This window comes from Moschus berezovskii, chromosome 20 (assembly GCF_049115385.1).
Source record: "Moschus berezovskii isolate FMDL1 chromosome 20, NW_MosBer_1.0, whole genome shotgun sequence".
Taxonomy (NCBI): Eukaryota; Metazoa; Chordata; class Mammalia; order Artiodactyla; family Moschidae; genus Moschus; species Moschus berezovskii.
The window spans coordinates 67,490,778-67,517,919 of record NC_142479.1 but is presented as its reverse complement, the minus strand read 5'-3'; the positions used below and the strand labels follow the sequence as shown (position 1 = coordinate 67,517,919).

The 27,142-nt window shown below is 43.3% G+C and overlaps 1 protein-coding gene and 1 long non-coding RNA gene across 3 annotated transcripts in view; both read left to right on the top strand.

Moving 5' to 3' along the window:
- The first annotated feature begins 1,609 nt into the window (after positions 1–1,609).
- LOC129544732 (uncharacterized) lies at positions 1,610–5,510 on the top strand. Its single transcript, XR_008683527.2, has 4 exons — positions 1,610–2,026; positions 2,119–2,244; positions 4,637–4,665; positions 5,131–5,510. It is a non-coding gene; the product is annotated as an uncharacterized LOC129544732 (long non-coding RNA).
- A 7,629-nt stretch (positions 5,511–13,139) lies between these two features.
- The window catches only part of NUP85 (nucleoporin 85), a 28,824-nt gene continuing 14,821 nt past the window's right edge, over positions 13,140–27,142 (top strand). The window contains exons 1-5 of one of the 2 annotated variants that reach the window (XM_088829348.1): positions 13,140–13,384; positions 18,955–19,048; positions 23,265–23,427; positions 25,907–25,977; positions 26,520–26,563. In XM_088829348.1, the coding sequence (XP_088685474.1) occupies positions 13,352–13,384; positions 18,955–19,048; positions 23,265–23,427; positions 25,907–25,977; positions 26,520–26,563 (405 nt within the window). In that variant the 5' untranslated portion in view covers positions 13,140–13,351. The remainder of the gene's footprint in view (positions 13,385–18,954; positions 19,049–23,264; positions 23,428–25,906; positions 25,978–26,519; positions 26,564–27,142) is intronic. The other variant, XM_055408618.2, reaches the window with a different exon arrangement.

Here is a 27,142-nt window from a genome sequence, read left to right as displayed (position 1 = left end):
TCCTCTGGATGAGTGGAACATCACACTGCCTCTCAGTCAGCCTCTCATCTCTCGAATTTTAAAGCTTCAGCCTCAGCCCACGTCCCACTAGGCTCGAGCTTTAGTGCTTTGACTACTTCTGTCCTGCTGGAAACCCCGTACTTTGACTAGCTGAGGAAAAAATGTTCAGCCTACAAACTCCTTACTCATGGCCTGGCTCCCAACTTCCAAGAGGATAAACAGCATCCATCAAAGGAAAGTACCAGATATCTAGCTTCCAAACCAGTCGATCATTTTCTCCTTCCGTCAGTTTCAGAAACAGAAGTAGGTCCTTCGCATCTTAAGAACAATCCTGACATCTGTGCCCTGCTTCTCTCCATAGGGTTTATTGATTATTTCTTTTGTCCTGTATTTTCCTCCACTCCCTGGTTAGCGTAGAAAAAGACTCTCATTTCTAGTTCCATCTAAAGTTACCACCGTATCTCTCTCCGTTCTTGGCCCAACATCTTGAAAAAATTGTCCACGCCAGCTGTCTCCACTCCCTCACCTCCCACTCACTCCTCAATCCACTGCAATCTGGTGCTCTCCCCATGGCTCCACTGAAACTGCTCTCTACAAGGTCACCAACGGCTTTCCTTCTGAATCCAGGATGCTTCCCAGTTCCTAACTCCTTGAACTCCCTCCCTGTGACTTTGGGTTGTGACTCTGGCCTGGCCTTGATCCCTTTGCACTTTTTTATCCTTTCTCAGTCCTTCCCTTAAATGTTTCTTGGATTTTGTTCTGAACCCGTTCCTTTCCCCATCTGTTAACTCTCCTGGGATGATTTCATACCACTTCAATTACCATTTATTTGCTAATGATTCTCATGTAGATTCTAATACAGACCTTTCTCCAAACTTCCAGCCTATAAATCCAACTGACTTCTGAATATCTCCACTTTAATGTCCAGAGGCACCTCTAACTCAGCCAGTCTCAACTAAAATTCCTCAATTTATTTCAAACCGGCTTCTGTCTTTCAAGTTCTCTGTATGATGAACCATTACAACCATTTCAACATTCAGTTCAGTTCAGTCGCTCAGTCGTGTCCGACTCTTTGCAACCCCATGAATCACAGCACGCCAGGCCTCCCTGTCCATCACCAACTCTCGGAGTTCACTCAAACTCATGTCCATCAAGTCGGTGATGCCATCCAGCCATCTCATTCTCTGTCGTCCCCTTCTCCTCCTGCCCCCAATCCCTCCCAGCATCAGAGTCTTTTCCAGTGAGTCAACTCGTCGCATGAGGTGGCCAAAGTATTGGAGTTTCAGCTTTAGTATCAGTCCTTCCAATGAATGCCCAGGATTGATCTCCTTTAGAATGGACTGGTTGGATCTCCTTGCAGTCCAAGGGACTCTCAAGATTACTTTAAGCCAAAAAGCCAGGGGTCATCCTTGACCCCTTCACATACTTCCCATACAGTTAATCCCCAAGTCTTGTCTATTCCCCCTTTCAAATATCTGTCAAATCTTGTCTATTCTACCTACCTACTTCTCTTCAGCCTCTGTCCAGTCTTTGCTTCCCTGGTGGCTCACGCAGTAAAAAATCTGCCTGCAATGCAGGAGACCCAAGTTCAAACCCTGGATTGGGAAGATCCACTGGAGAAGGGAATGGCAACCCACTCCAGTATTCTTGCCTGTCTGGTCTTTGGGCTCTATTCCATTTGCTGAGCTTTCCAGCTGGTCCTCCAAGGTGAAGAGGAGGCTTGAGGCCTTAGATGTAGGACAGGCCAAGAAAAGCAGATTTATCAGAGCAGGTGGTGAAAGCCTAAGTTCAACTCAAATCTCCCAGGGCTACTGATCTTTTGGTTTTGTGTCCCAACTGCATTTGAATAGTTAAGTAAATCAGAATCATCTAAGGTGCTGTGTTTTTTGTTGTTTGTTTTAGTTTTTGGCCACAGCTTCTAGGGTATGCAGCATCTAATTCCCGGACCAGAGATTGACTTCAAGCCCCCTGCAGTGGAAGTCTGGGAGTCTTAGCCACTAGACAGACCACCAGGAAAATCCCTAAGGTGCTAGTTTAAATGCATATTTTCGGGCAGTATGGCTCTGGGAACCCTCTTTCTTAAGCATTTTTCCCCTTAATTTTTGGTGTGCCATACAGCATGTGGGATCTCAGTTCCCTGACCAAGGATCAAACCTGTGCCCCCTGCAGTGGAAGCGAGGTGTCTTAACCACTGGACTGCCAAGGAAGTCCCAAGGGATCCCTCTTTCTTAACAAGCTTCCCTGGTGAGTCTTAAGCACACTAAAGCCCCAGAACCCCAAACCATTCTAAAATAAAAACGAAATCAAAAGAAGTTTCTGCCACTCATTGGTTCAGTGGCCATCTTCTGCCTTATGGGATGAAGTTCGAAATTCATATAAGACGTACAAAGCCCTTTGAGAGCTAATCCAGGCTCATCATTTCCTCCTCAAAGTCTCTGCTTCAGTCATAATCAATTTCTTGGGGTGTCCTGAATGTACCTGCTCTCTCTCAACTCTAAGCTTTTGTGCATTTTTGATGTGTAAAGATTCACTGAATGACTAATTGAAACTATCACTGTGCATAAGATCCTGTGCTAGGCATTGGGCAGACAAAGTCCCCATCTCAAATAACTTATAATTTTGTCCAGGGTATGGGAGGGATCAGACTGCAGTAGGGAGGGGAGGCAATATACGAGAAGTGAAAGAAGAGAACCAACTGCACTGTGTCAGGCAGTGAATGGGGCTTTACTAATATTAGTTCTTTTCCTCCTTTTACAAATATGTCCAAGTTTATTAGTACTTATTTACTCCTGAGGCTCAAAAAGAGCTAATAATTTGCCCATTGTCACACATCTGGCAAGTAGTGTTGACTGAGCTCCTATTATATGCCAGGGAATGAAGGAGTTGGGTACTGTGCCAGTTACTGTAGAGAAAGAAAAGGAGGTGCTATCCTTGCTCTCCTGAACCAAGGTCTTTTTGTTGTTGTTGGTCAGTGGCTAAGTCATGTCCAACTCTTTGCAACCCCATGGACTTCATTACACCTGTCCTTCATTATTTCCCACAGCTTGCTCAAACTCTTGTCCGTTGAGTCGATGATGCTATCCAACCATCTCATCCTCTGACACTCCCTTCTCCTTTTGCCCTCAATCTTTCCCAGCATCAGGGTCTTTTCCAATGAGTCAGCTCTTTGCATCAGGTGGCCAAAGTATTGGAGCTTCAACTTCAGCATCAGCCCTTCCAATGAATATTCAGGGTTGATTTCCTTTTGATTGACTGGTTTGATCTTGCAGTTCAAGGAACTCTCAAGGGTCTTCTCCAGCACCACAATTCAAAAGCATCAATTCTTCAGCGCTCAGCCTTCTTTATGGTTCAATTCTCATATGCATACATGACTAACACGACTACAGGAAAAACCATAGCTTTGACTACACAAACCTTTGTCAGCAGTTATGTCTCTGCTTTTTAATATGCTGTCTAGGTTTGTCATAGCTTTCCTTTCAAGGAGCAAGCATCTTTTAATATTTTTTAAATTATTTATTTGGCTACCCCAGGTCTTCCCTGGTGGCTCAGCTGGTAAAGAATCCACCTGCAATGCGGGAGACCTGGATTTGATCCCTGGGTTGTGAAGATCCCCAGGAGAAGGGAAAGGCTACCTACTCCAGTATTCTGGCCTGGAAAATTCCATGGACTATACAGTCCATGGGGTCGCAAAGAGTCAGACACGACTGAGGACTTTCACTTCATATTGTCGGGCTTCCCTCATAGCTCAGTCAGTAAAGAATCTGCCTGCAATGTAGGAGACCCGGGTTCAATTCCTGGGTCAGGAAGATCCCCTGGAGAAGGAGATGGCAACCCACTTCGGTATTCTTGCCTAGAGAATTCCATGGACAGAGGAGACTGGCAGGCTACAGTCTATGGAATTGCAATATTTGAACACAACTTAGCTATTTAAATAAAACCAAACACCAGGTCTTAATTGCAGCATTTGGGAACCTGGGCTCCCTGCATCATAAGTATGCAGTCTTAGCCACTGGACCACCAGAGAAATCCCTGATCCCAGGTCTTCTATTGCCATCACACATCTTCCCAGGCTTATAGGATGGCAGAGCCATCAAAGAGGAACCTGTTATGTTAAACTTATACTCAGTAAAATGTGGGGGACTCCAATAATCAAATGGTTGTTTAGTTGTTAGCTTCGAGGTTATAGGTGGGTCCTACAATATGATCCCCCCTTCTAAAGTTCTGCTAAATTACAAAAATCACCTTCAGGCAAAGGAGGAGCTCTACAGAAAGTAGTTACGTGTATTCAAACATGTGAACAATACATGTTCGAATAACAAACTGGAATTCTGTGAACTGAGCCTAGGCAATCTACTAAAACTGAATACTGAGAGTCTCTGCAACTTCCAGGGGAAACAAATTGTGAAAAAATAGACATTTCCCAACATTAAGTTTTTCCCTCTATCATTTTCATAGGAATGGGAAGTTTGGGGGGAGGCTGTGCACTGGAAGAGGGTGCTCTGGGGAGAGAAAGTGCATGGAGTAGTACACATCGAAAAGCAGTGGCAAACGTTAACTGAGTGATTACTATGTGGGGATTCTGTGCTAAGCCTTTAATCCTCACAAAGCCTGTATTATTATTCTTCCCATTTTGCAGGTGAAGAAACTGAGACAAAGAAAGTTCAGGTAACTTGGTCACCCAGCTTGAAGTGGTAGATCCACTAGACCTGAGACTTTCTGACTCAGAGCCCAGACGGAGTTTGATTACGGCAGGATTGTTTCCAGGCCCCAGTGGAAGGCCTCAGAGATGAAAATGTGCAGAAAAAAAGTCCTAGAATCGTGGTGGGAGCACAAGTCAAGTTGTTTTGACTTATTTTTATATGTAAAATTTTATTTATTTTTGGCTGTGCTGGGTCTTTGCTGCTGCATGAGCTTTCCTCTAGTTGCAGAGAGCAGGGGCTACTCTCTAGCTGCAGAGAGCACAGGCTTCTCATTGCAGTAGCTTCTCTTGTGGAGCACAAACTCTAGGGTACGCGGGCTTCAGTAGCCACAACATGTGGCTCAGTAGTCGTGGCACATAGGCTCAGTTGCTTCGCGGTACGTGGGATCTTCCTGACCTAGGGATCGAACCTGTCTCTCCTACATTGGCAGGAGGATTCTTTCCACTGAGCCACCTGGGAAGCCCCAGGAATAATGAATATTCAATTCCTGAATACTGCAGGAAATCTGAAGACAACATCACAGAATCTCTTGTGGAAACCTTCCAGCTTTCTACTCTTGGATCATGGCAAAGAAGATGGGACCCAAGCTTGCACCAGTAGTCAAAGCCAAGAAGCTGGTACATTTCACTTTAAATGTATCAGCTTGGGTATTAAATGTAGGGAAATATTGTTCCATTTCACAATACAATCGCTGACATTTTTTTATTGAAGTATAATTTACAATGTTATGTTAGTTTCAAGTGTACAGCAAAGTGGCAAAGTGATTCAGTTATATATGTGTATCTTTTTTAGATTCTTTTCTGTTATAGGTTATTACAAGGTATTGAGTATAGTTCTCTGTGCTATATGCTGCTGCTAAGTCGCTTCAGTCGTGTCTGACTCTGTGCAACTCCAGAGATGGCAGCCCACTAGACTCCCCCGTCCCTGGGATTCTCCAGGCAAGAACACTGGAGTGGGTTGCCATTTCCTTATTGCTTACCTATTTTATACATATTAGTGTGTATGCATGCATTAGTGTATATATGTTAATCCAAAACTCCTGGTTTGTTCCTCCTCCTTGCTAGCCCCTTTGTTAACCATAAGTTTGTTTTCTATGTCTATGAGTCTATTTCTGTTTTTAAGTTCAATTTGTATCAGTTTTTTAGATTCCACATGTAAGTGACAGGCTTCCTTGGTGGCTCAGACAGTAAAGAATATGCCTGATGTATTTGTCTTTCTCTGACTTAGTATGATAATCCTAGATATAACCATATTGCTGCAAATGGCATTATTTCACTATTTTTTTTATAGCTGAGTAATATTCCATCACTGAACATTAATATTTACATTGCACAAACCTAACTTAATGAATGGTCCTGTAAGCTTTTTGAGGGCAGGTATTGTCACTTTTCCATTTCATAGTCTCTGCAAATAACAAGTTCCTGAGAGCAGGTGATTGATAAATGTTCACGGACTTATTTTTGCAATAGCAACATAGAACTTGGCATGAGAATACCAAAAATGCTTAATTTAGGATTCCTGTTAGGTATTATATCAGGAATGCAATCTCTACACTGGTATGACAATTTCAAGTTCTTCTAATCCTTTGAAATGCTTCAGTCCTCCTCCTCTGTCCATTACTGGATTCAAGAAGGACCTGTTGTGTTTCATAAGATGAACAGAAACAAACTGAACAAAGTTTATATTTTTTAGTTGTGCCAAATATAGATAATAGCTGTACTCTTCAAGCTCCTGTCTGTGACTGATAACTCTCACCGTAAGGTAGGGAAGGCAGAGTTGGAAGGATGGTTCTCAAAGGATGGTCCCTTGGGCAACATCACTTGGGAACTTGTTAGAAGTACAAATTCTAATAGATTCTGGGCCCTAGCCCAGACTTATTGAGTTAGAAGTTCTGGGGAAAGAGTCCAAGAATCAGTGGCTTAGAAAGCCCTCTAGATAATTCTGAAGTTTACTAAAGTTTGAGAACCACAGGGCTAGAGCAGCTTTAACTCCATTTCTCAATTGAAGTCTTATGTACATTAGTATGGCTATAAAGATGCTTTCTCCTTGGAAGAAATGACCAAACTAGACAGCATATTAAAAAGAAGAGACGTTACTTTGCCAACAAAGGTCCACCTAGTCAAAGCTATGGTTTTTCCAGTAGTCATGTATGGATGTGAGAGTTGAACTATAAAGCAAGCTGAGCACCCAAGAATTGATGCTTTTGAACTGCGGTATTGGAGAAGACTTTTGAGAGTCCCTTGGATTGCAAGGAGATCCAACCAGTCCATCCTAAAGGAAATCAGTCCTGACTATTCGTTGGAAGGACTGATGCTAAAGCTGAAACTCTAACACTTTGGCCACCAGACGCAAAGAACTGACTCATATGAAAAGACCCTGATGCTGGGAAAAACTGAAGGCAGGAGAAGGGAATGACAGAGGACGAGATGGTTGGATGGCATCACCAACTCGATGGACATGAGTTTGAGTAAACTCCAGGAGTTGGCGATGGACAGGGAGGCCTGGCGAGCTGCAGTCCATGGGGTTGCAAAGAGCGACTGAACTGAACTGATGGCTATAAAACAGGTTTTTTACAAAATGGCCTTATTCATGTATGTGTGCATATATATCTACATTTGCATTTAAAACATTTATCAGCAAAATATTTTTTAAAGAATAAAAAATTTTAATTCATATTCCCATAAGGTAACACTTAATTTCCAGTCCTTATCCACATGTAAATTTCTTCATATAAATGTAGAAAGTTTTAATTTGGTCTTAAACTTTTAAAAATTTTAAATTATGTGGTAAACATACTAAAAGATAACGTTTTCTTTTTTTCTTTTATTTTTTAAAAGCATTTATTTGGCTGTGTCCAATCTTAGCTGCAGCACACAGGATCTTCAGTCTTCATTGTAGCAGGCAGGTTCTTTTTTTTCAGTTGTGGCGTGTGGGATCCAGTTCCCTGACCAGGGATCAAACCCCAGCCACCTGCACTAGGTTAGGGTTCCCTGGACCACCTACTTATTATTAATGGTTGTCTGAGGTGGCCTTGCAAATAACTGAGAAAGGCAAAAGAGAAGCGAAAGGCAAAGGAGAAAAGGAAAGTATACCCACCTGAATGTAGAATTCCAAAGAAAAGCAAGGAGAGATAAGAAGCCTTCCTAAATGAACAGTGCAAAGAAATAGAGGAAAACAATAGAATGGGAAAGACTAGAGATCTCTTCAAGAAAATTAGAGATACCAAGGTAACATTTCATGCAAAGATGAGCTCAATAAAGGACAGAAATGGTATGAACCTAACAGAAGCAGAAGATATTACGAAGAGGTGGCAAGAATACACAGAAAGTGAAAAGTGAAAGTGAAAGTTGCTCAGTTGTGTCCGACTCTTTGCGGCCCCATGGACTGTAGTCCATGGAATTCTCCAGGCCAGAATACTGGAGTGGGTAGCCTTTCCCTTCTTCAGGGGATCTTCCCAACTCAGGGAGCCAACCCAGGTCTCCCGTATTGCAGGTGGATTCTATACTATTGAGCCACTTGGGAAGCAGAAGAACTATACAAAAAAAAGTCTTAATGACCCACATAACCACAATGTCACCTAGAGCCAGACATTTTGGAGTATGAAGTCAAGTGGGCCTTAGGAAGTATCATTACGAATAGCTAGAGGAGGTGATGGAATTCCAGCTGGGCTATTTCAAATCCTAAAAGATGATGCTGTTAAAGTGCTTCACTCAATATGCCAGCAAATTTGAAAAACAGCAGTGGCCACAGGACTGGAAAAGGTCAGTTTTCATTCCAATCCCAAAGAAGGGCAGTGCCAAAGAATGTTCAAACTATGCACTGCTAAGTCACTTCAGTCATGTCCGACTCTGTGCGACCCCATAGACGGAAGCCCACCAGGCTCCCCCGTCCCTGGGATTCTCCAGGCAAGAACACTGGAGTGGGTTGCCATTTCCTTCTCCAATGTGTGAAAGTGAAAAGTGAAAGTGAAGTCGCTCAGTCGTGTCCGACCCTTAGCAACCCCACGGACTACAGCCAACCAGGCTCCTCCATCCATGGGATTTTCTAGGCAAGAGTACTGGAGTGGCTTGCCATTGCCCAGCTGCACTCAATTCACATGCTATTTATTATTAAATAGTCCCTATTTATTATTACTGATTTTTTTTCAAAAAATTTAAAAAGTCTTTACTGATTTTGTTACAATATTGATTCTGCTTTATCTTTTGGTCCTTTTGCCACGAGGCATGTGGGATCTTAGCTTCCCGACCAGGAATCAAACCTGCACCCCCTGCACTGGAAGGTGAAGTCTTAACCACTAGACCGCCAGGGAAACCCCTCATTTATTATTATCTTTTGGCTCCACCTCAGGGCTTGGGGGTTATTAGTTTCTTGACCAGGGATTGAACCCAGGCCCTAGGCCGTAAAATTGCAGTCTTGACCACTGGACCACCAAAGAATTTCCAGGATAACTTTTTTCCAATTATGAGAGTAATAATACCCATTCTTGTCAGTATATTTTTCTGCATAAATAGTGATAGCTTTTATTATTATTATTTTTTTAAAAATTGAGAAAAATTTTAATTAAACTTTATTGTGGACTTCCCTGTTGGTCCAGTGGTTAAGAATCAGCCTGCAAATGCCGAGGACAGGGGTTCCATCCCTGGTCAGGGCAGATACCGCATGTTGAAGGGCAACTAAGCGCAGTCTGAGAAAGCTGAAACTGCTGAGCCCATGCACCACAACTACTGAAGGCTAGGGCGCTCTAGAATCGGTGCTGCGCAGCAGGAAAACCCCCGCAGAGAAGCCTGTGCAATGCAACTGTAGTAAGAGTAGCTCCCACTTGCCACAGAAGACCAAGGGCAGTGAAAAATTAAATAAATAAAATGTAAAAGAAAATGGGACTTTACTGAATTTTATCTTTAAAAACATTTGCTATAATTACCTTTTCCACACGTGTGTGTGCGCTCAGTTGGGTCAGACTCTCTGCGACCCCATGGACTATAGCAAGCCAGGTTCCTCTGTCTATGGGATTCTCCGGGCAAGAATACTGGAGTGAGTTGCCATTTCCTTCTCCAGGGGATCTTCCCGACCCTGGGATTGAATCAGGGTCTACCTGCATTGGCAGGCGGATTCTTTACCACCAAGCCACCAGGGAAGTCCTATCTGCTTCCTTTTAATTACCTCTTAATGACTGCATAGTCCTTCTCCAACTGTGAGACATTTCTTACTTCCTTTTTTTGGTGACTATTCAAATGTCTCTTGATTATTTCCTGGAAGTGAGTTTATGTGAGGAAAAAGAAGGACTTCCCTGGCAATCCAGTTGTTAACACTTTGCCTTCCAATGCAGGGGGTGCAGGTTTGATCCCTGGTCAGGGAGCTGTGATTCTGCATGGCTTGCAGCCAAAACACCAAAACATAAATCAAAAGCAACATTGTAACAAATTCAATGAAGAATTTTAAAATGGTTCACATAAAAAATGTTAAAAAAAATTTCTTGACTTTTCCATGTTCTTATCAGTCTTTGCAATTCTTCTGAATAGGTGACTATTTCATTGATATTAACTATACTTAGTATGGGGCTTCCCTGGTAGTTTGGATGGTAAAGCGTCTGCCTACAATGCGGGAGACCCGGGTTCAATCCCTGGGTTGGGAAGATCCCCTGGAGAAGGAAATGGCAACCCACTCCAGTATTCATGCCTGGAAAATCCCATGGACCGAGCAGTCTGGTGGGCTACAGTCCATGGGGTCACAAAGAGTCGGACATGACTGAGCAACTTCTCACTTCACTTCTTCATACTTACTAAGCTGTTCCTCTCTTCCTGTGGTTGAATATCTATGCCAGTAGCTCTTAAAAGAGGTGATTTTGCCCCCAAGGGGTCACTAGGAATATCCAGACTTTTTTCCCCTCCCAGTTTTATTGAGATATAATTGACACAACAGCACTATACAGAACAGTGACTTGACTTAATGTATCATGAAGAGGACCCCAGTAGGCTTACTGAACATCTGTCATAAACATACAAAATTAAAGATATAGAAATTGTTTTCCTTGTGATGAGAACTCTTAGGATTTATTCTCATAACAACTTTCATATGTAACATACAGCAGTGTTAATTACATTTGTCACGTATATTACATCCCTAGCTCAGTTCAGTTCAGTTCAGTCGCTCAGTCGTGTCCGACTCTCTGCGACCCCATGAATCACAGCACGCCAGGCCTCCCTGTCCATCACCAACTCCCGGAGTTCACTCAAACTCATGTCCACAGAGTCGGTGATGCCATCCAGCCATCTCATTCTCGGTCGTCCCCTTCTCCTCCTGCCCCCATCCCTAGTACTTACTTATAACTGGAATTTTGTATCTTTTGACTGTCTTCATCCAGTCCTCACACCTCCATCTTCTAGAGACGTTTTTGGTTGTCACAACTGTCAAAAGGTATTATTGGCATCTACTGATAGAGGTAAGAGATTCTGCTCAACAGCCTGCAGTGAACAGGACAGCTCTGTTTTGTCACTCAAGTTACTTTTTTTTTTCAGGTCTTCTTCTGAGGATGGTTTTTCCTTCTGGTCTTTCATGTTTACCAGAATAATATTTCTTTTTGTCTTATATTGGAGTACAATAGATTAACGGCCTTCCCCTGGTGGCTTATTGGTAAAGACTCCCACCTGCAATGCAGGAGATGCAAAAGACGTGGATTTGACCTTGGGTTGGGAAGATTCCCCTGGAGAAGGAAATGGCAACCCCCTCCAGTATTCTTGCCTGGGAACTCCCTTGGATAGAGGTCCCTGGCGGGCTACAGTCCAGAGGGTCCCAAAGAGTTGGACATGACTGAGCAACTGTACACATACAGTTGATTAGCAACGTGTTACTTTCAGGTTTATGAAGTGATTCAGTAGTAGCAAAGTGATTCAGTTATATGTATACATGTATCTATTCCTTTTCAAATTCTTTTCAGAATAATTTTTTCTGGAGGAAATTAGACATTTCTATCAATGTCTTATTAAGCTTGGCTTTAACTTCACTTCTGATGCTTTAAAAACTTTCAACAGTCAAAGCAGCTATAATAGCCAGTTTTTAAAAACTGATTTATCTGCTACTGAGAGTTTATTTTACATTTGGAAACTATCAGGCCTCTTTTTACCCACTAGAAAATGGATATGACTTTGTAATTTCTCATAGCCAACCAACGGTGTCAAAAAAGCTCAGATCAGAGAAACTTTGTGAAACATTTGGAAAATGCAGCAAGACATAGATGGTAGAACAGCGTGGAATTTTCTGTGAAACTACATTAAATTTCATCCTATGGATGGCTGACTTCAGAGATACAGATGTGAGTAAAATTGTGATAACCACAGGATTTTTCTCCCTTTACTAAAAAGTATATACCTCAAAAGAACAAACTATTGGGGTCACAGGGTTTTCCTAACATTCCAAGTCATCTTATTTCTACTATTCAAGTAGGTCGTTGAGAATCATCTCAGTGATGGAAGTGCTTCCCTAAGTAAATTACTGAAAATTTGTCTTATTTTCATATCAAATTTCTTTTCTAGATAATAAGAGCTGCTACAGTTTCAGGCACCATTTCCAAAGGTTTAAGATATCGAATTAGCTCCAGCTTGTTAAAAAAAAAAAGCGCTTATTTGGGAATTTAGAACCAGTAATATTCTCTTCTTCGTATGTGTATGCATTTGTAAATATGACAGTCACAAAATAAATAACTCCTTTAGGTCACCGAAGCACTTTTGAGGTTTTCCATAACAAGACCTGCGATTCGAATTCCCTGATTTGATTCTTTTCTCCTGTTTTTCTTTGGTGAGATAACAAATCAGTTGTTCAGTCGCTAAGCCGCGTTCGACTCTTGCGACTCCATGAAATGTAATCCGCCAGGCTCCTCTGTCCATGGGATTTTCCCAGGCAAGAGTACTGGAGAGGGTTGCCATTTTTTACCTGTAGGTGATCTTTCCCACCCAGGGATCGAACCCGCGTCTCGGGATTCTTGACCACTGAGCCACCTGGGAAGCCCATAACAAACCAGTACTTGTGTTCAACTGAGCCCAGGGGTCTCCATTTCCCAGCTGTTTCAGCAGGATCAGTCTCGTCCCCCTCATGCCTCTGGAGCCTTTTGGGGTAGGGGCTGGCGACGAATACCTTCGTACACAAGCCCGATGGACCAACGGGGCTCCTGCCGTGGAAAAAGCAGCGGCGCCGACGACGCGAGCCTGCAGACCGAGGCTCGGGGAGGAAACCCAGGTTCTGCAAAGGCGGTGAGCTCGCTCCCGCCGGGGCCAAGCCGAGCGCTCGCCCTCGGCCGCGCACGCGCAGCCGCCTCCCCGCCGCTCCCGCCGTCTCCGGGGGGCCTTCTCCCCGCCCGGCTCAGGGGTGTCCGCGGCGGCGCCGGATCTGGCGAAAGCGGTCCCGTGCGGGCAGGCCGCCGCTGGCGCTGCCTTCCCCGTTCGCGTGGTCGAGGCCAGAAGGAGTGCCGCGTGCGGAGCGCCGCAGCAGGGTGGCCGTGGCTCTGAGGAGAAGCCCCCGGCCCGGCGGGCGGCGGGGCCTGCAGGCAGTGCGCGAGGCGCTCACGCGCGGGGTCCTCTCTCGCAGCCGGCCCCGAGCCGGCGCCCTGAGGCGCGAGCCTTGGCGGCGCTGCGAGTTCCCGGCGGCTGTGGTGCGGAGCTATGGAGGAGTTGGACGGCGAGCCGACGGTCACTGTAAGGGGGCCCCGAACAGTACGCTTCCTCCCCGGGGAGATTGGGTCCGCCTCGTCCTCAGCACGGTTGCCCCCAGTTCGAAGTCGCATTAATTCGCTCCCCGCGTGTGGGTCGCGGCGGTCGCTGGGTTTCTGCTCCCTTGTATATTCTGAGGAATACCTGGCCCTGGAGACCACCCCCCGCCCCACCGCAACTCTGTTCCTTTCCGTCCCTTGCCCCCCCGACCTCCCTGCTTCTGCTTCTCCTCTTGGGCTAAAGCTTTAATGAGCGGGTTGGAGCCAGGCGAAGGTATTGTACGGCGCTTTTTCTCCCAGCCGAGCAAAGCTTCACGTCGCAGCCCCGTGAGCTTGGCTTCTGCTTGAGCTGGACCAAGGTTTACCAAGTATAGTTCTCACGGGAGACTGCTGTTGTTCAGTCGCCCGGGCGTGTCCGATTCCTTGCGACCCCATGGATTGCAGCACGCCAGGCCTCCCTGCCCCGCACCACCTCCCGGAGTTTGCTTAAGTTCAAGTCCATTCCATCCTTGATGCCGTCCCGTCATCTCATCCTCTGACGCCCTCTGCTCCTCCTGCCCTCGATCTTTCCCAGCATCAGGGACTTCGCCACGTGAGTCGTCTGTTCTCATCAGATGACCAAAATACTGGAGCTTCAGAAACAGTCCCTCCAATGAGTACTCAGGGTTGACCTCTCTTAAATCGACTGGTTTGATCTCCTTGCTGTCCAAGGGACTTTCAGGAGTCTTCTCCAGCATCACAGTTCGAAGGCATCAATTCTTTGGCGTTCTGCCTTCTTTACGGTCCAGTTCTCACAACCGTACTTGACCACTGGGAAGACCATAGCGTTGACCATACGAACCTTTGTCGGCAATGTCTCTGCTTTTCAACTCACTGTCTAGGTTTGTCATCACTTTCCTGTCAAGAAGCAATTGTCTTCTGATTTCATGGCTGCAGTTACCATCTGCAGTGATTTTGGAGCCCAAGAGGAAATCTCTCATTACTTTGACCTTTTCCCCTTCTGTTTGCCTTGCAGTAATGGGGCTAGGTGCCATGATCTTAGTTTTTTTAATATTTAGCCTTAAGCCGACTCTTTCACACTTCTCCTTCACACTCATCAAGAGGCTCTTTAGTTCCTCTTCACTTTCTGCCATTAGGGTGGTATCATCCGCATATCTAACTAAGTCTGTTCATGTTTCTCCTGCTTATCTTGATTCTGGCTTGTAACTCACCCAACCCGGCATTTCTTATGATGTGCTCAGCATATAGATTAAACAAACAGTGACAGCAGACAGCCCTGTCATACTCCTTTCTTGATCTTGAACTGATCAGTTTTTCCATACAGGGTTATAACTTTGCTGCTTTGCCATTTAGCAGGGCTTACGAACTCCGGGAGTTGGTGATGGACAGGGAGGCTTGGTGTGCTGTGATTCATGGGGTCGCGGAGAGTCGGACACGACTGAGCGACTGAACTGAACAGGTTACCAAGAGCTAAGAGATGTAGAACAAGCCTAAGTGGACAGATGGAAATATTTCCCAGTCAGGGAATATTTCTCAGGAGATAGGTGAGATGGTCTGATATTCATTTCAGTTCAGTTCAGTCGCTCAGTCGTGTCCGACTCTCCGCGACCCCATGAATCACAGCACGCCAGGCCTCCCTGTCCATCACCAACTCCCGGAGTTCACTCAAACTCATGTCCACAGAGTTGGTGATGCCATCCAGCCATCTCATTCTCGGTCGTCCCCTTTTCTTCCCGCCCCCAACCTTTCCCAGCATCAGAGTCTTTTCCAGTGAGTCAACTCGTAGCATGAGGTGGCCAAAGTATTGGAGTTTCAGCTTTAGCATCAGTCCTTCCAATGAACACCCAGGATCAATCTCCCTTAGAATGGACTGGTTGGATCTTCTTGCGGTACAAGGGACTCTCAGGAGTCTTCTCCAACACCACAGTTCAAAAGCATCAATTCTTCAGCGATCAGCTTTCTTCACACTCCAACTCTCGCATCCATACATGACCACGGGAAAAACCATAGCCTTGACTAGATGGACCTTGGTTGGCAAAGTAATGTCTCTGCTTTTTAATATATTATCAAGGTTGGTAATAACTTTCCTTCCAAGGAGTAAGTGTCTTTTAATTTCATGGCTGCAATCAGCATCCACAGTGATTTTGGAGCCCAAAAAAATAAAGTCTGACACTGTTTCCACTGTTTCCCCATCTATTTCCCATGAAGTGATGGGACCAGATGCCATGATCTTTGTTTTCTGAATGTTGAGCTTCAGGCCAACCTTTTCACTCTCCTCTTTCACTTTCATCAAGAGGCTTTTGAGTTCCTCTTCACTTTCTGCCATAAGGGTAGTGTCATCTGCATATCTGAGATTGTTGATATTTCCATCTCTCTAAGAGCTTTCCACAGTTTGTCATGATCCACACAGTCAAAGGCTTTAGTGTAGTCGGTGAGGCAGAGATAGATGTTTTTTCTGAAATTCGCTTGCTTTCTGTATCATCCAGCAAATGTTGGCAATTTGATCTCTAGTTCCTCTTTCTTTTCTAAGCCCAGCTTGGACATCTGGAAGTTCTTGGTTCGCATAATGCTGCAGCCTAGCATGCAAGATTTTAAGCATGATCTTACTAGCATGGGAGATGAGTGCAATTGTCCGATGGTTAGCACATTCTTTGGTACTACCCTTCTTAGGAATTGGGATGAAGATTGACCTTTTCCAGCCCTGTGGCCACTGCTGGATCTTCCAGACTTGCTGACATAATGCATGCAAAACCTTGATGGTATCCTTCTTTAGGGATTTGAGTAGTTCTGCTGGAATTTCATCACATCCACTAGCTTTATTAACAGCAGTGCTTCTCTTAAGGCCCACTTGACTTTGCACTCCAGAATGTCTGACTCTGGGTGACTAACCACACCACTGTACTAATCCGGTTCATTAAGATCTTTTTATACAGTTCTTCCATGTATTCTTTCTATCTGTTCTTGATCTTTTCAGCATCTACTAGGTCTCAGGAGGCTATTCCTGCTTTTTCATTGCTCTGATTGCTTTCACATCTGTTTGAACTCTCAGGAGGGTATGTCAGATGTGGATGATGTATGATGCTTAGAAGGAGATTCATGGCTGTTAGAGGAGGGATACCTACCCTTCCCCTGTCTGGGATGCTCTTCTCCCTTAGTTTTCTAACCCACTCATTTTTTAAGTACAAGCTCCAGCAGCCTCTTTGTCAGAAAAGCTTTCCCTGACTTCCCTGACTAGGAGATATTTCCATCTGTCTATTTAGGCTCGTTCTGCATCTCTTAGCTCTTAGTAACCTGTAAGCCCTGCTAAACGGCAAGCTGTCTGACCTTATATTTTTGCTTTTTAGAAAGTTAAGATGCCTTCAGCTTAGCTTTTTGCTGAAGCAAAGCAGTATCTCACAAAACCAAAAACTGAAAATAGAAGTCAATTCAAAGCTAAATGGACAAGAGACATGAGATCTCAAATAGCAGTGAACGTGGGATGTTACTCTCTATAAAGCTTGCTGCTATATGCTATAGAGTGTTAATCTTTAACGCATATGTGAAGTACCTTAAATGCTAACTATCCATCAAGGACTGTGTCACTGTATTTTGGGAGGTAAAATAGACTATTGGAATCACCGGGACTTTTTCAGACCACATGTTATCTTGCTTTTCCCTCCTTGACTTACGTCAGAATTTTGGGGTGGGGAAACTTTCCCAGTACTCTGTGTGACCCTGGAGAGCTACTTGCTACTGAACCATGACAATGAGTCATGCATTTATAAATGGAATGAAAACACTCTAAGCTGAATTTTGCTCCTAGTAGTGATGACTGACTTGTAACAACCCAGCTTTACATTGGTGTTGGGGAGACCAGGTAGGAAACCGGTTGGCCTTGTGGACGCAGCCTCTCAGAAGGGCATCATCCATAGACTAGAATCTGAACCTCAACAATGAAAGTTTGAATTCAGTCACGTCTGTATTTAAGAGTTAGTCTGCTCTTTGAGCTTGCTCTATACACTCTCGAGAGGCTGATGAATAACCTTGAAAACTATTGTCACTTTTTATAGCAGAGTGAATATATCAAGGCTCGTGAAGGCCAGTTAGTAAATAGCAGATTCAGGAATGTTTCAGTGTAGATCCAAAGAGATTAATCTTGAGTAGTTTTTCTAGACCAGTGGTATTATCTTTTTAGGTCAAGGACTCTTAAGAAACGTGAGTTACAGTTCTTGTCTTTTTTTTTTTTTTTTTAGGGCTTCCCTGGTGGCTCAGCTGGTAAAGAATCGGCCTGCAATGTGGGAGACCTGGGTTGGGAAGATTCCCTGGAGAAGGGAGTGGCTACCCACTCCAGTATTCTGGCCTGGAGAATTCCATGGACTGTATAGTCCATGGGGTCACAAAGAGTCGGAGTCGACCGAGCAACTTTCATGTCACTTCACTTTTTTTCTGGTTCTTTCCAGATAAATACCTAGAAGTGGAATTGCTGGGGTATAGGAGAGATGCGGGTACTCAGTTGTGCCTGACTCTTTGTGACCCCATGGATTGTCTCCTGCCAGGCTCCTCTGTCCCTGGGATTTTCCAGGAAAGAATAACAGAGTGGGTTGCCATTTCCTTCTCCAGGGGATCTTCCCCACCCAGGGATCAAACCCGTGTCTCCTACATTGGCAGGCGGATTCTTTACCACTAGCGCGACCTGGGAAGCCCAGGACAGATGCATATTTAGCTAAAATAAACTCAGTGGGTCACGAGGGAAAGCGGAGGATTACAAGGGTTGCCCCTGACAGTTGAGGAAGGCTTTGTCCTACTGCGGGAGTAGAATGAGGTTTGGGAATGAGCATCAGAAGTCCCTGTTTTGGGACTTCCCTGGTGGTTCAGTGGACAAGAATCCACCTGCCAATGCAGGGGACACAGGTTCAGCCCTAGTTCCGGGCAGATTTCTCATGCCGCAGGACAGCTAAGCCCATGCACTCTACGGCCTGTGCTCCACAACTGGAGACGCCACCACAGTGAGAAGCCCTAGCACTGCAACTACAGAAAGCCCATGTGCAGCCATGAATTAAGTTCCTGTTTTGGCTCTTGATGTTATGGATATAGCTCTGGAAGTTAGATAACTCATGGGTGGATTATGCAGTTGGATTTATGAAGCTGAGACTTGGAGGGATTGGTGTGACTGAACTGGAGACAAAAATTAAGCACCATTAAAGAAGTGACATAGAGGCCATGGGATTGGAGGTCTTTTTAGTGAGTAACAGCAGTTCAGTTCCTGTTTAATTTTTTTAACTGCCCTTTTTCTGAACTATAGATCACTAAATTACCATATAATAATTAGGGGCTAGCTTTCCTTTTTATCAGCACTTGAGAAGTGGCAGGCTGGGTTCAGGCACCTAACAAAACTCTCTTGCTCATTTAGGGTCTAACAGACTGGACTCATCTCAGCCACACTCAGCTGTATTTATAGAATAGCACTTAATAACTTTCACGACCACTGATTACTAGGATTATACTTGCAAGTCAATTGAAAGCAAAGCCTTTAGGAAGAATAACAATTTCTGTGCCTTATATTTTTTCTTTTACTAGTGGATTCCAGGATTGAATTCTCAGAAGAAGCAGATGTGTTTTGACTGGGGTCCAGGGGAGATGCTGGTGTGTGAAACCTCTTTCAATAAAAAAGGTAAGTTTTTTTGTTTCTCTTTTAGATTATCTGTGTAGGTACATTTTTTTTTCTTTATTCTCTCAGATTTGACTAGCTGAGATCGGAAACAGTTTGAACTTATTTTGTACCATTTTCATTTTTGAAACTTTTTAGGTATTTAAGATTTTCATTGATTTGTGAGACTTGGCAGATGTTGAGTCCAGGAAAAAAAAGTTAGCAATGATCTTCCCAGTGTTAAAAAAGGTTTTCTTTATACTTAAAAACTTGAAGCTTTTTGTTTCCCTTTTTGTCCTGACTAAATTCTCTTTACAGTAGTCCCCTCATTGTGAATGTTTGCAGATGTCACAGCCCTTACCTTAATGTTTCATTGTGAACAAAATAACTTATCCTGTTAGCTCCTTCAGGTATCGGACATGGCTCTTACCTTTCCGATGGAGATTCCCTCTAGTAGCAAAGTAAAATCAACATCTGAATATTTGATTTTGCTTTCTCCTTTTCAAGACAGAAATCTCAGAAAATGTTGAAATGATTATTTTGCAAATCTGTGTCATGTTCTTTATCCAAGTGTAGAGGTTTTCCTCTTTTGTTGGGAGCACATTGACCTAATAAAGGACATATAATTTTAGCAAATTATGTAGTATGCAGTTCATGTGATTTTTTTTTTTTAATTAAATTTTTTTGCCACTTGGCATGGCATGTGGGATCTTAGTTCCCTTGCCAGGGATTGAACCCATGACCCCTGCATTGGAAGCATGGAGTTGTAACCGCTAGACCACCCATGCTCAGTAGTGTCTGACTCTTTGCAATCCTATGGACTGTAGCCCTCTAGCCTCCTCTGTCCATGGGAGTCCCCAGACAAGGATGATGGAGTGAGATGCCATTTCCTTCTCCAGGAGTCTTTCTGACCCAGGGATCGAACTCTCATCTCTTGTTCTTTCCCACTGTGCCACCTGTGAAGTCCCTCATGTAATTTTTAAGCAGAGTAATTTTTCTTGATTTTATACTTTGAAATGATCCCTGATGTTGCCAAATATCTATGGGATATCTTGGTATCGAGAATCTCAAGTTTGGCAGAATGGTAGAAGTTGCTCAGAAGAGAAACGTCTGTGATTGTGTCTGAATGGCTTCTTTCCCTACTTAATGGGAAAGCTTATCAACATTTCTAGCTTGTCCTTGATTGTTGGAAACTCAAGATTTTCTTTCTTTTTTTTATTTATTGAAATCACATTCACAACACACCATTGAACATTATCACAACTTATTTGAGAAGCTGCTGTTTGTGAAATTTCCATAAGTTGGTGGTTTATAATTTATCATTACAGAGCCTTTTCATCACTGTTGCAAAATAGTTTAGTCAGTTCTTGATTCTTTGTTTTAGGAGTAACGGCAATAAAAAGTAATATAAAAAGAATATTTATTTTGACATTTTGTAAAACTTCAGCTGTGGGTTTATCTTATTGAGTTTCAGTTCAGTTCAGTTCAGTTCAGTTCAGTCGCTCAGTCGTGTCCGACTCTCCGCGACCCCATGAATCACAGCACGCCAGGCCTCCCTGTCCATCACCAACTCCCGGAGTTCACTCAAACTCATGTCCACAGAGTCGGTGATGCCATCCAGCCATCTCATTCTCCGTCGTCCCCTTCTCCTCCCGCCCCCAACCTTTCCCAGCATCAGAGTCTTTTCCAGTGAGTCAACTCGTCGCATGAGGTGGCCAAAGTATTGCAGTTTCAGCTTTAGCATCAGTCCCTCCAATGAACATCCAGGATTGATCTCCTTTAGAATGGACTGGTTGGATCTCCTTGCAGTATAAGGGACTCTCAAGAGTCTTCTCCAACACCACAGTTCAAAAGCATCGATTCTTCGGCGATCAGCCTTCTTCACAGTCCAACTCTCACAACCATACATGACCACGGGAAAAACCATTGCCTTGACTAGACGGACCTTGGTTGGCAAAGTAATGTCTCTGCTTTTTAATATACTATCAAGGTTGGTCATAACCATAGGCTAATATTAAGTGGTTTCCTTTTTTTTTTTTCCCTAGTATATTTTAATGGATAGAGGTGACATGTCTTTACAGAGTATGCTAGTGAGTTGAGGGGTAAAGTCTAAGAGTAAACATTTGTGTATAAAAATGCACATATGTCATAAAGCAAAATCCTCTATGACCCACCTCCTAGAGTAATGGAAATAAAAACAAAAGTAGATAAGTGGGACCTGATTAAACTTAAATGCTTTTGCACAGCAAAGGAAACTAAGCAAAGTGAAAAGAAAACCCTCAGAATGGGAGAAAATAATAGCAAATGAAGCAACTGACAAAGGATTAATTTCCAAAATATACAAGCAGCTCATCCAATTCAATACCTGAAAAACAAACAACCCATTCAAAAAGTGGGGAGAAGACCTAAACAGATATTTCTCCAAAGACGACATACAGATGGCTAACAACCACATGAAAAGATGTTCAACATCGCTCATTATTAGAGAAATGCAAATCAAAACTACGGTGAGATATCACCTCACACTGGTCAGAATGGCCCCATCAAAAAGTCTACAGACAATAAATGCTGGAGAGGGTGTGGAGAAAAGGGAACACTCTTGCACTGTTGGTGGGAATGTAAATTGATACAGCCACTATGGAAGACAGTATGGAGATTCCTTAAAAAACTAGGAAGAAAACCACCATATGACCCAGCAATTCCACTTCTCAGCATATAACCTGAGGAAACCAAAATTGAAAGAGACACGTGTATCCCATTGTTCTTTGCAGCACTATTTACAGTAGCTAGAACATGGAAGCAACCTAGATATCCATCAACAGATGAATGAATAAAGAAGTTGTGGTAAATATACACAGTAAAAAGGAACACATTTGAGTCAGTTCTAATGAGGTGGATGAACCTAGAACCTGTTATTCAGAGTGAAGTGAGAAAGATAAATACTGTATTCTAACACGTATATACGGAATCTAGAAAAATGATACTGAAGAATTTATTTACAGGGCAACAATGGAGAAACAGACATAGAGAATAGACTTGGCCATGGGGAGAAGGTGAGATGTATGGAAAGAGTAACATGGAAATTTACATTACCGTATGTAAAGTAGATGGCCAATGGAAATTTGCTGTATGGCTCAGGAAACTCAAACAAGGGCTCTGTATCAACCTAGAGGGGTGGGGTAGGGAGGGAGATGGGGGAGAGTTTCAAAAGGGAGGGGGATATATGTATACCTATGGCTGATATTGAGGTTCGACAGAAAACAGCACAATTCTGTAAAGCAATTATCCTTCAATAAAATATTAAAAGAATTTAAGAAAATTCACATATGAGGGCTTTCCTCATAGCTCAGTTGGTAAAGAACTCGCCTGCAACGCAGGAGACCCTGTTTTGATTCCTGGGTCCGGAAGATCCACTGGAGAAGGGATAGGCTACCCACTCTGGTATTCTTGGGCTTCCCTTGTGGCTCAGCCGGTAAAGAATCCACCTGCAATGCGACAGACCTGGGTTCAATCCCTGGTTTGGGAAGATCCCCAGGAGAAGGGAGTGGCTACCCACTCTAGTATTCTGGCCTGGAGAACTCCATGGACTGTATGGTCCATGGGGTCACAAAGAGTCGGACAAAACTGAGCGACTTCCACTCAGTCAGGTGGCTGAGTGATAAAGAGTCCACCTGCCAATGCAGGAGACGTGGGTTCGATCCCTGGTCCACGGATCAACTATGCCATGGAGCAACTAATCCCATGTGCCACAACTTGAACCTGTGCTCTAGAGCCCAGGAACCACAACTGCTGAGCCAGTGAGCCACAGCTACTGAAATGCATACCCTGGAGCCCGTGCTCCACAACAAGAGAACCCCGTGCACTGCAACTAAAGCGTAGGCCCCACTCCCTGCAACTAGAGAAAAGTCCAAGCAGCAACAGAGACCCAGCACAGCCAAAATAAATAAAAACTAAAAAAAAAAAAATTCACATATGAGGAATTTCTCCGGCTATCCAGTGGTTAGGACTCTGTGCTCCCACTGCAGGGGTGTGCGTTCAAGCCCTGGTTGGGAAACTAAGGTCCCACATGCTGCATGGCCAAGGAAAATAAAAATTCATGTGTAGATAAATAATATACCATGAAATCAGTAGCAAAGAAGCTAACACTTCTGTAATTAGCTCCTCAATTAAAATTTTTAGAGTGCTTTGATGTGGATGACTGTGATAGATGTTAATTTTTGTTTTTCCTGTTTTGTTTCAGGAAAATCCGAGATGGTGGCAGGTTGCCCCTTTATCCATATCATCCGAAAGGATATAGATGTTTACTCTAAAATCCTGAGAAAACTCTTCAATGAATCCCATGGAATCTTTGTGGGCCTCCAGAGAATTGAAGAAGAGTTGACTGGAAAATCCAGAAAAGCTCAGTAAGTTGGTTGCTGATAGGTGCTGCCTCCCACAACTAAATTTTGAAAAACCAAGTGAAATGCATCCTTTTCCTTTTGCACAATGGATGGACCTCCCAGAGAAATATGCAACTCCGGGTTTGATTTTCTGGCCTCTACTGGGCAGTGTAAGTGGTCGTGGATGGAGAAGTCTTACAGAGAATGTGCGAATGGCTGCCACTCGACTTGCTGGCTGCTTGACGAGCTTTCTTTGTTTCTATTCCTACTTCATTTACCCTCCAAAGAATAAAATTTAAGCCAAACAAGCACCTGAGAGTCATTGAATGAGGTCCCACTGTTGAGGGTTTTGTTTTGTCTTTAAATTATGATTTTCAAGCATTCTTTTGGGAAGAGACCAGAAAACTTGCATTGTTTATAGACTAGAATTGGTTGAAGTGTGGTTTGTGAATTAACTGTATCAGCGTCAGGCCTCACCTCATATCTCCAAAATTTCAAGGGGTGGATCCTAAAGTCTCTGGGTGAGTCTTAAGTACAAGTGGAGTTTGAGAGCCCATGTGTTAGGTTTTTCTTAGTGTCCATTCATATTTCTAGGGAATAGATAATGTTGGTATTTGTGTTGGAAAAACAAAAGTTTTTCCCGTGTTTCACTCATAACCCTTCTGACGTCAAATGTGTGGGAGTTTTCACACCAAGCAGTTCTCCGACCCCGGCTGTGTGTCCTACATTCAGCTGCATTCTCACCCCGCCTCCCTGGAGACAGCAACAGATTCCACCAGTTAGGGGCTCTATCGCACAAAACTGCCTCCCATTCAGATCCCAGTCACAAATAGTGGGTCCCCAGGTGACCCCCAGCTGCTCTCCAGCTTGGCTACAAATCAGAGGTTCCCATGGTGACCTCAGGTTTGATAAATTTGCTGGAGGAGCTCACAGAACTCAAGGAAACAAGATTAGCAGTTCGTTAAAGGATATGAGAAAGGACGTAGATGGACAGCCAGGTGAAGATGAACGTGGGCCCTGGTCTGGAAGAGTCCCAAGCGCAGGAACTGCTGTCCCTGTGGAGCTGGGATGTGTCACCAACCTGGTACGTGGATGTGTTCATCTACCTGGAAGCTCTCCAAACCCCTTGCCTTTGAGATTTTATGGAATCTTCCTCATGTAGGTATGCTCAATTATTATCACCATTTATGGCCCTCTCCTCTCTCCAGGGAAGTCAGGGACAGGGCTGATAATTTCAATTTCTAATTATGGCTTGGGCTTTCTGGTAATCAGTCCTCATCCAGGAGCTACCTAGAGTTGCAACAAAAGATGCTGCTAGTGCTCTTGTCATTTAGGAATTTACAAAGGTTTTAGGAGCTGTGAGTCAGGGATTGGGGATAAAGACTAGTGTTTTATTTCTTCTTATAAATCACAGTGTCACAGTATTTTACTTCCTTGATAAGCATTTTATCTTCTGTTCATCTTTAAAGGGAGCCAGAAAATAAATAAACAAAAATAAATGGAGCCAGTAGGCAGCATTTAGGTCTCTTTTAGAACTAACGTTTCTTTCTAAGGATCTACATTTTGGTAACTAATAGCCAGTTCCTTTTTTGTTTGTTTTGTTCTACTCTTTCCTTTTTTAAGAACTGTGTTTTGAAATAGTTTTAAACATACAGAAAAGGTGCAAAAATAATAGACTTCTGTACATCCCTCATCCAGCTTCTCTGATGTTGGTATCTTGTATGACCACATTACTGCTGTTTAAACCAGGACACTTAAATGTTGATGCAGTGTGATTAACTGAAGGCCTTATTTCAGTTCCACTATTTTTTCCACTAATGTCCTTTATTCTCTTCTGCAACCAAATGAGGTTGCATTTAGTTTTTTTCTCCCTTAATCTGCTTCATGGCCTTATCACTTTTGAAAAGTATTGACCAATTATCTTGGAAACCATCCCTCAAAACTGTCCTGGGTTTGTCAGATGTCTTCTCATGACTGAGCAGAGATTATGCATTTTTAGCAAGAATACCACAGAAGTGGTGTGATATGTCCTTCTTCACACATCACATCATGAGGTTCATGATGCTGATGTTTTATTATGTTTATATTGACCTTGCTCACTTGGTTAATGTGGTTTCTACTGGGTTTCTGTACTATAAAGTTATCTTTCCCTTTGTAACTAGTAAGTATTTGAGGGAAAAACTGAGACTATGAAAATACCGTTTCACCTCAAATTTCAACCACTAATTTTAGGATCCATTAGTGGGTCTCATTTGAGACCATTAATATCCTTGTGGACTCATGGATATTTGTTTTAGTCCCTAGGTTGTATGGTATTTTGTTTATTTTATAGCTCAAGTTCTTTTAGCTTTGGCCATGGGGAACTCCTTCAAGTTGGCTCCTGTCTGTCAGCAAGCTTTTTATCTTTTTTTTTTGATACTTTCTATCATCACAAGATGTTCCTTATTTTCTGTCGCCACAAACTGTTCCAGGTTCATCTTGTATGCCATTTCATCTTTTGTAGATTGGTTCGAGTGAGTAAAAACTACCGTTCAGTCATAAGAGCGTGCATGGAGGAAATGCACCAATTTGCAGGTGAGTATTGTGTGTGTGTGTGTTAGTAATTGAAGTATTTATCTGGCTATAGGTACTACAAGGTAAAATCTGATTGACATTCTAGTTTAAAACTCCTACTTTCCTATCTTAACATAATCTTTAATTTTCTGGCAGTTATCTTGAGTACATTTTAGAACAAATTAGAACATATTATGTTAGCAGGTATGAGGCTAAAGGGCCAAATTAAAGACCTTTGACAATTACATTCCCAGTTCTTTGATCTTGGTGATTGAAAGTTATCATAACCCTGAGAGCCATGTGACTTGTAGGTGTTGGATAGTATCTTGTATAACATGGTGGTCTCTACATTTGCCACATTGTAGTTGAAAGAGCCACTTGTCATTTCTGGGCTTTCGTTTGAGATCATTGATGTACAACAGAGATATGAAGCATGTTTCAAAAAAAATCTGTAGTGAAAATGGGTGGTCATCAGAAGGCACAAGCCATAGTACCTGTATATGAAGCTGTAACAGTAATACTCAAGTTACATTGCTCACTTAAAATACTTTGTGTTTTGTTAGTTGCTGATAAAGATTCAGCCAGTGGCCGCCAGTTCAGCAGCCAGGTAAGGGGGTGGGGCCACCTGTGTTGTACTAGCACCATTTATGTCCTTCTGAGTCCTCAGTAGCCACCGAGGGTGGCTTTGTAATCACTGATACTGCAGATGTGTCTTTTCTTGCCAGGTAGACAGGCAACTCCTTGGAGTGATAAGAATTATCTTGAACTTCCTGATGCCCTCTTCAAGGCTTAGCACCTTGGAACATAAGGATGTGCTTGATAAACACTTGTACGAGTTTTCAGCTCTTACGGGAAATATAAATCCTAACCACGTTGCGTCACCTGAGATAGTGAGCTGAGGTTTTAGAACCACTGGTTAGTCTCATGAACTGTACTCAGTGAACCAGTATTTTTAAACAGCAGGTTGTTACATTTTAGTTGGAAGATGACTTAAAGAATTCTCATTCTTTGATTAGAATTTTGATATTATTCAAACGCAGTAGTCAGTAGGGACTGGTGCACCATCTCTGAAGTCATCAGACCATTTATTTTTCATTATGATTAAGGTATAAAATTTTGTGATTGTATAAGAAGGATGATAGGGGTACTGCATATTCCTAAGGTCAGGGTCCAGAGCTGATTTATT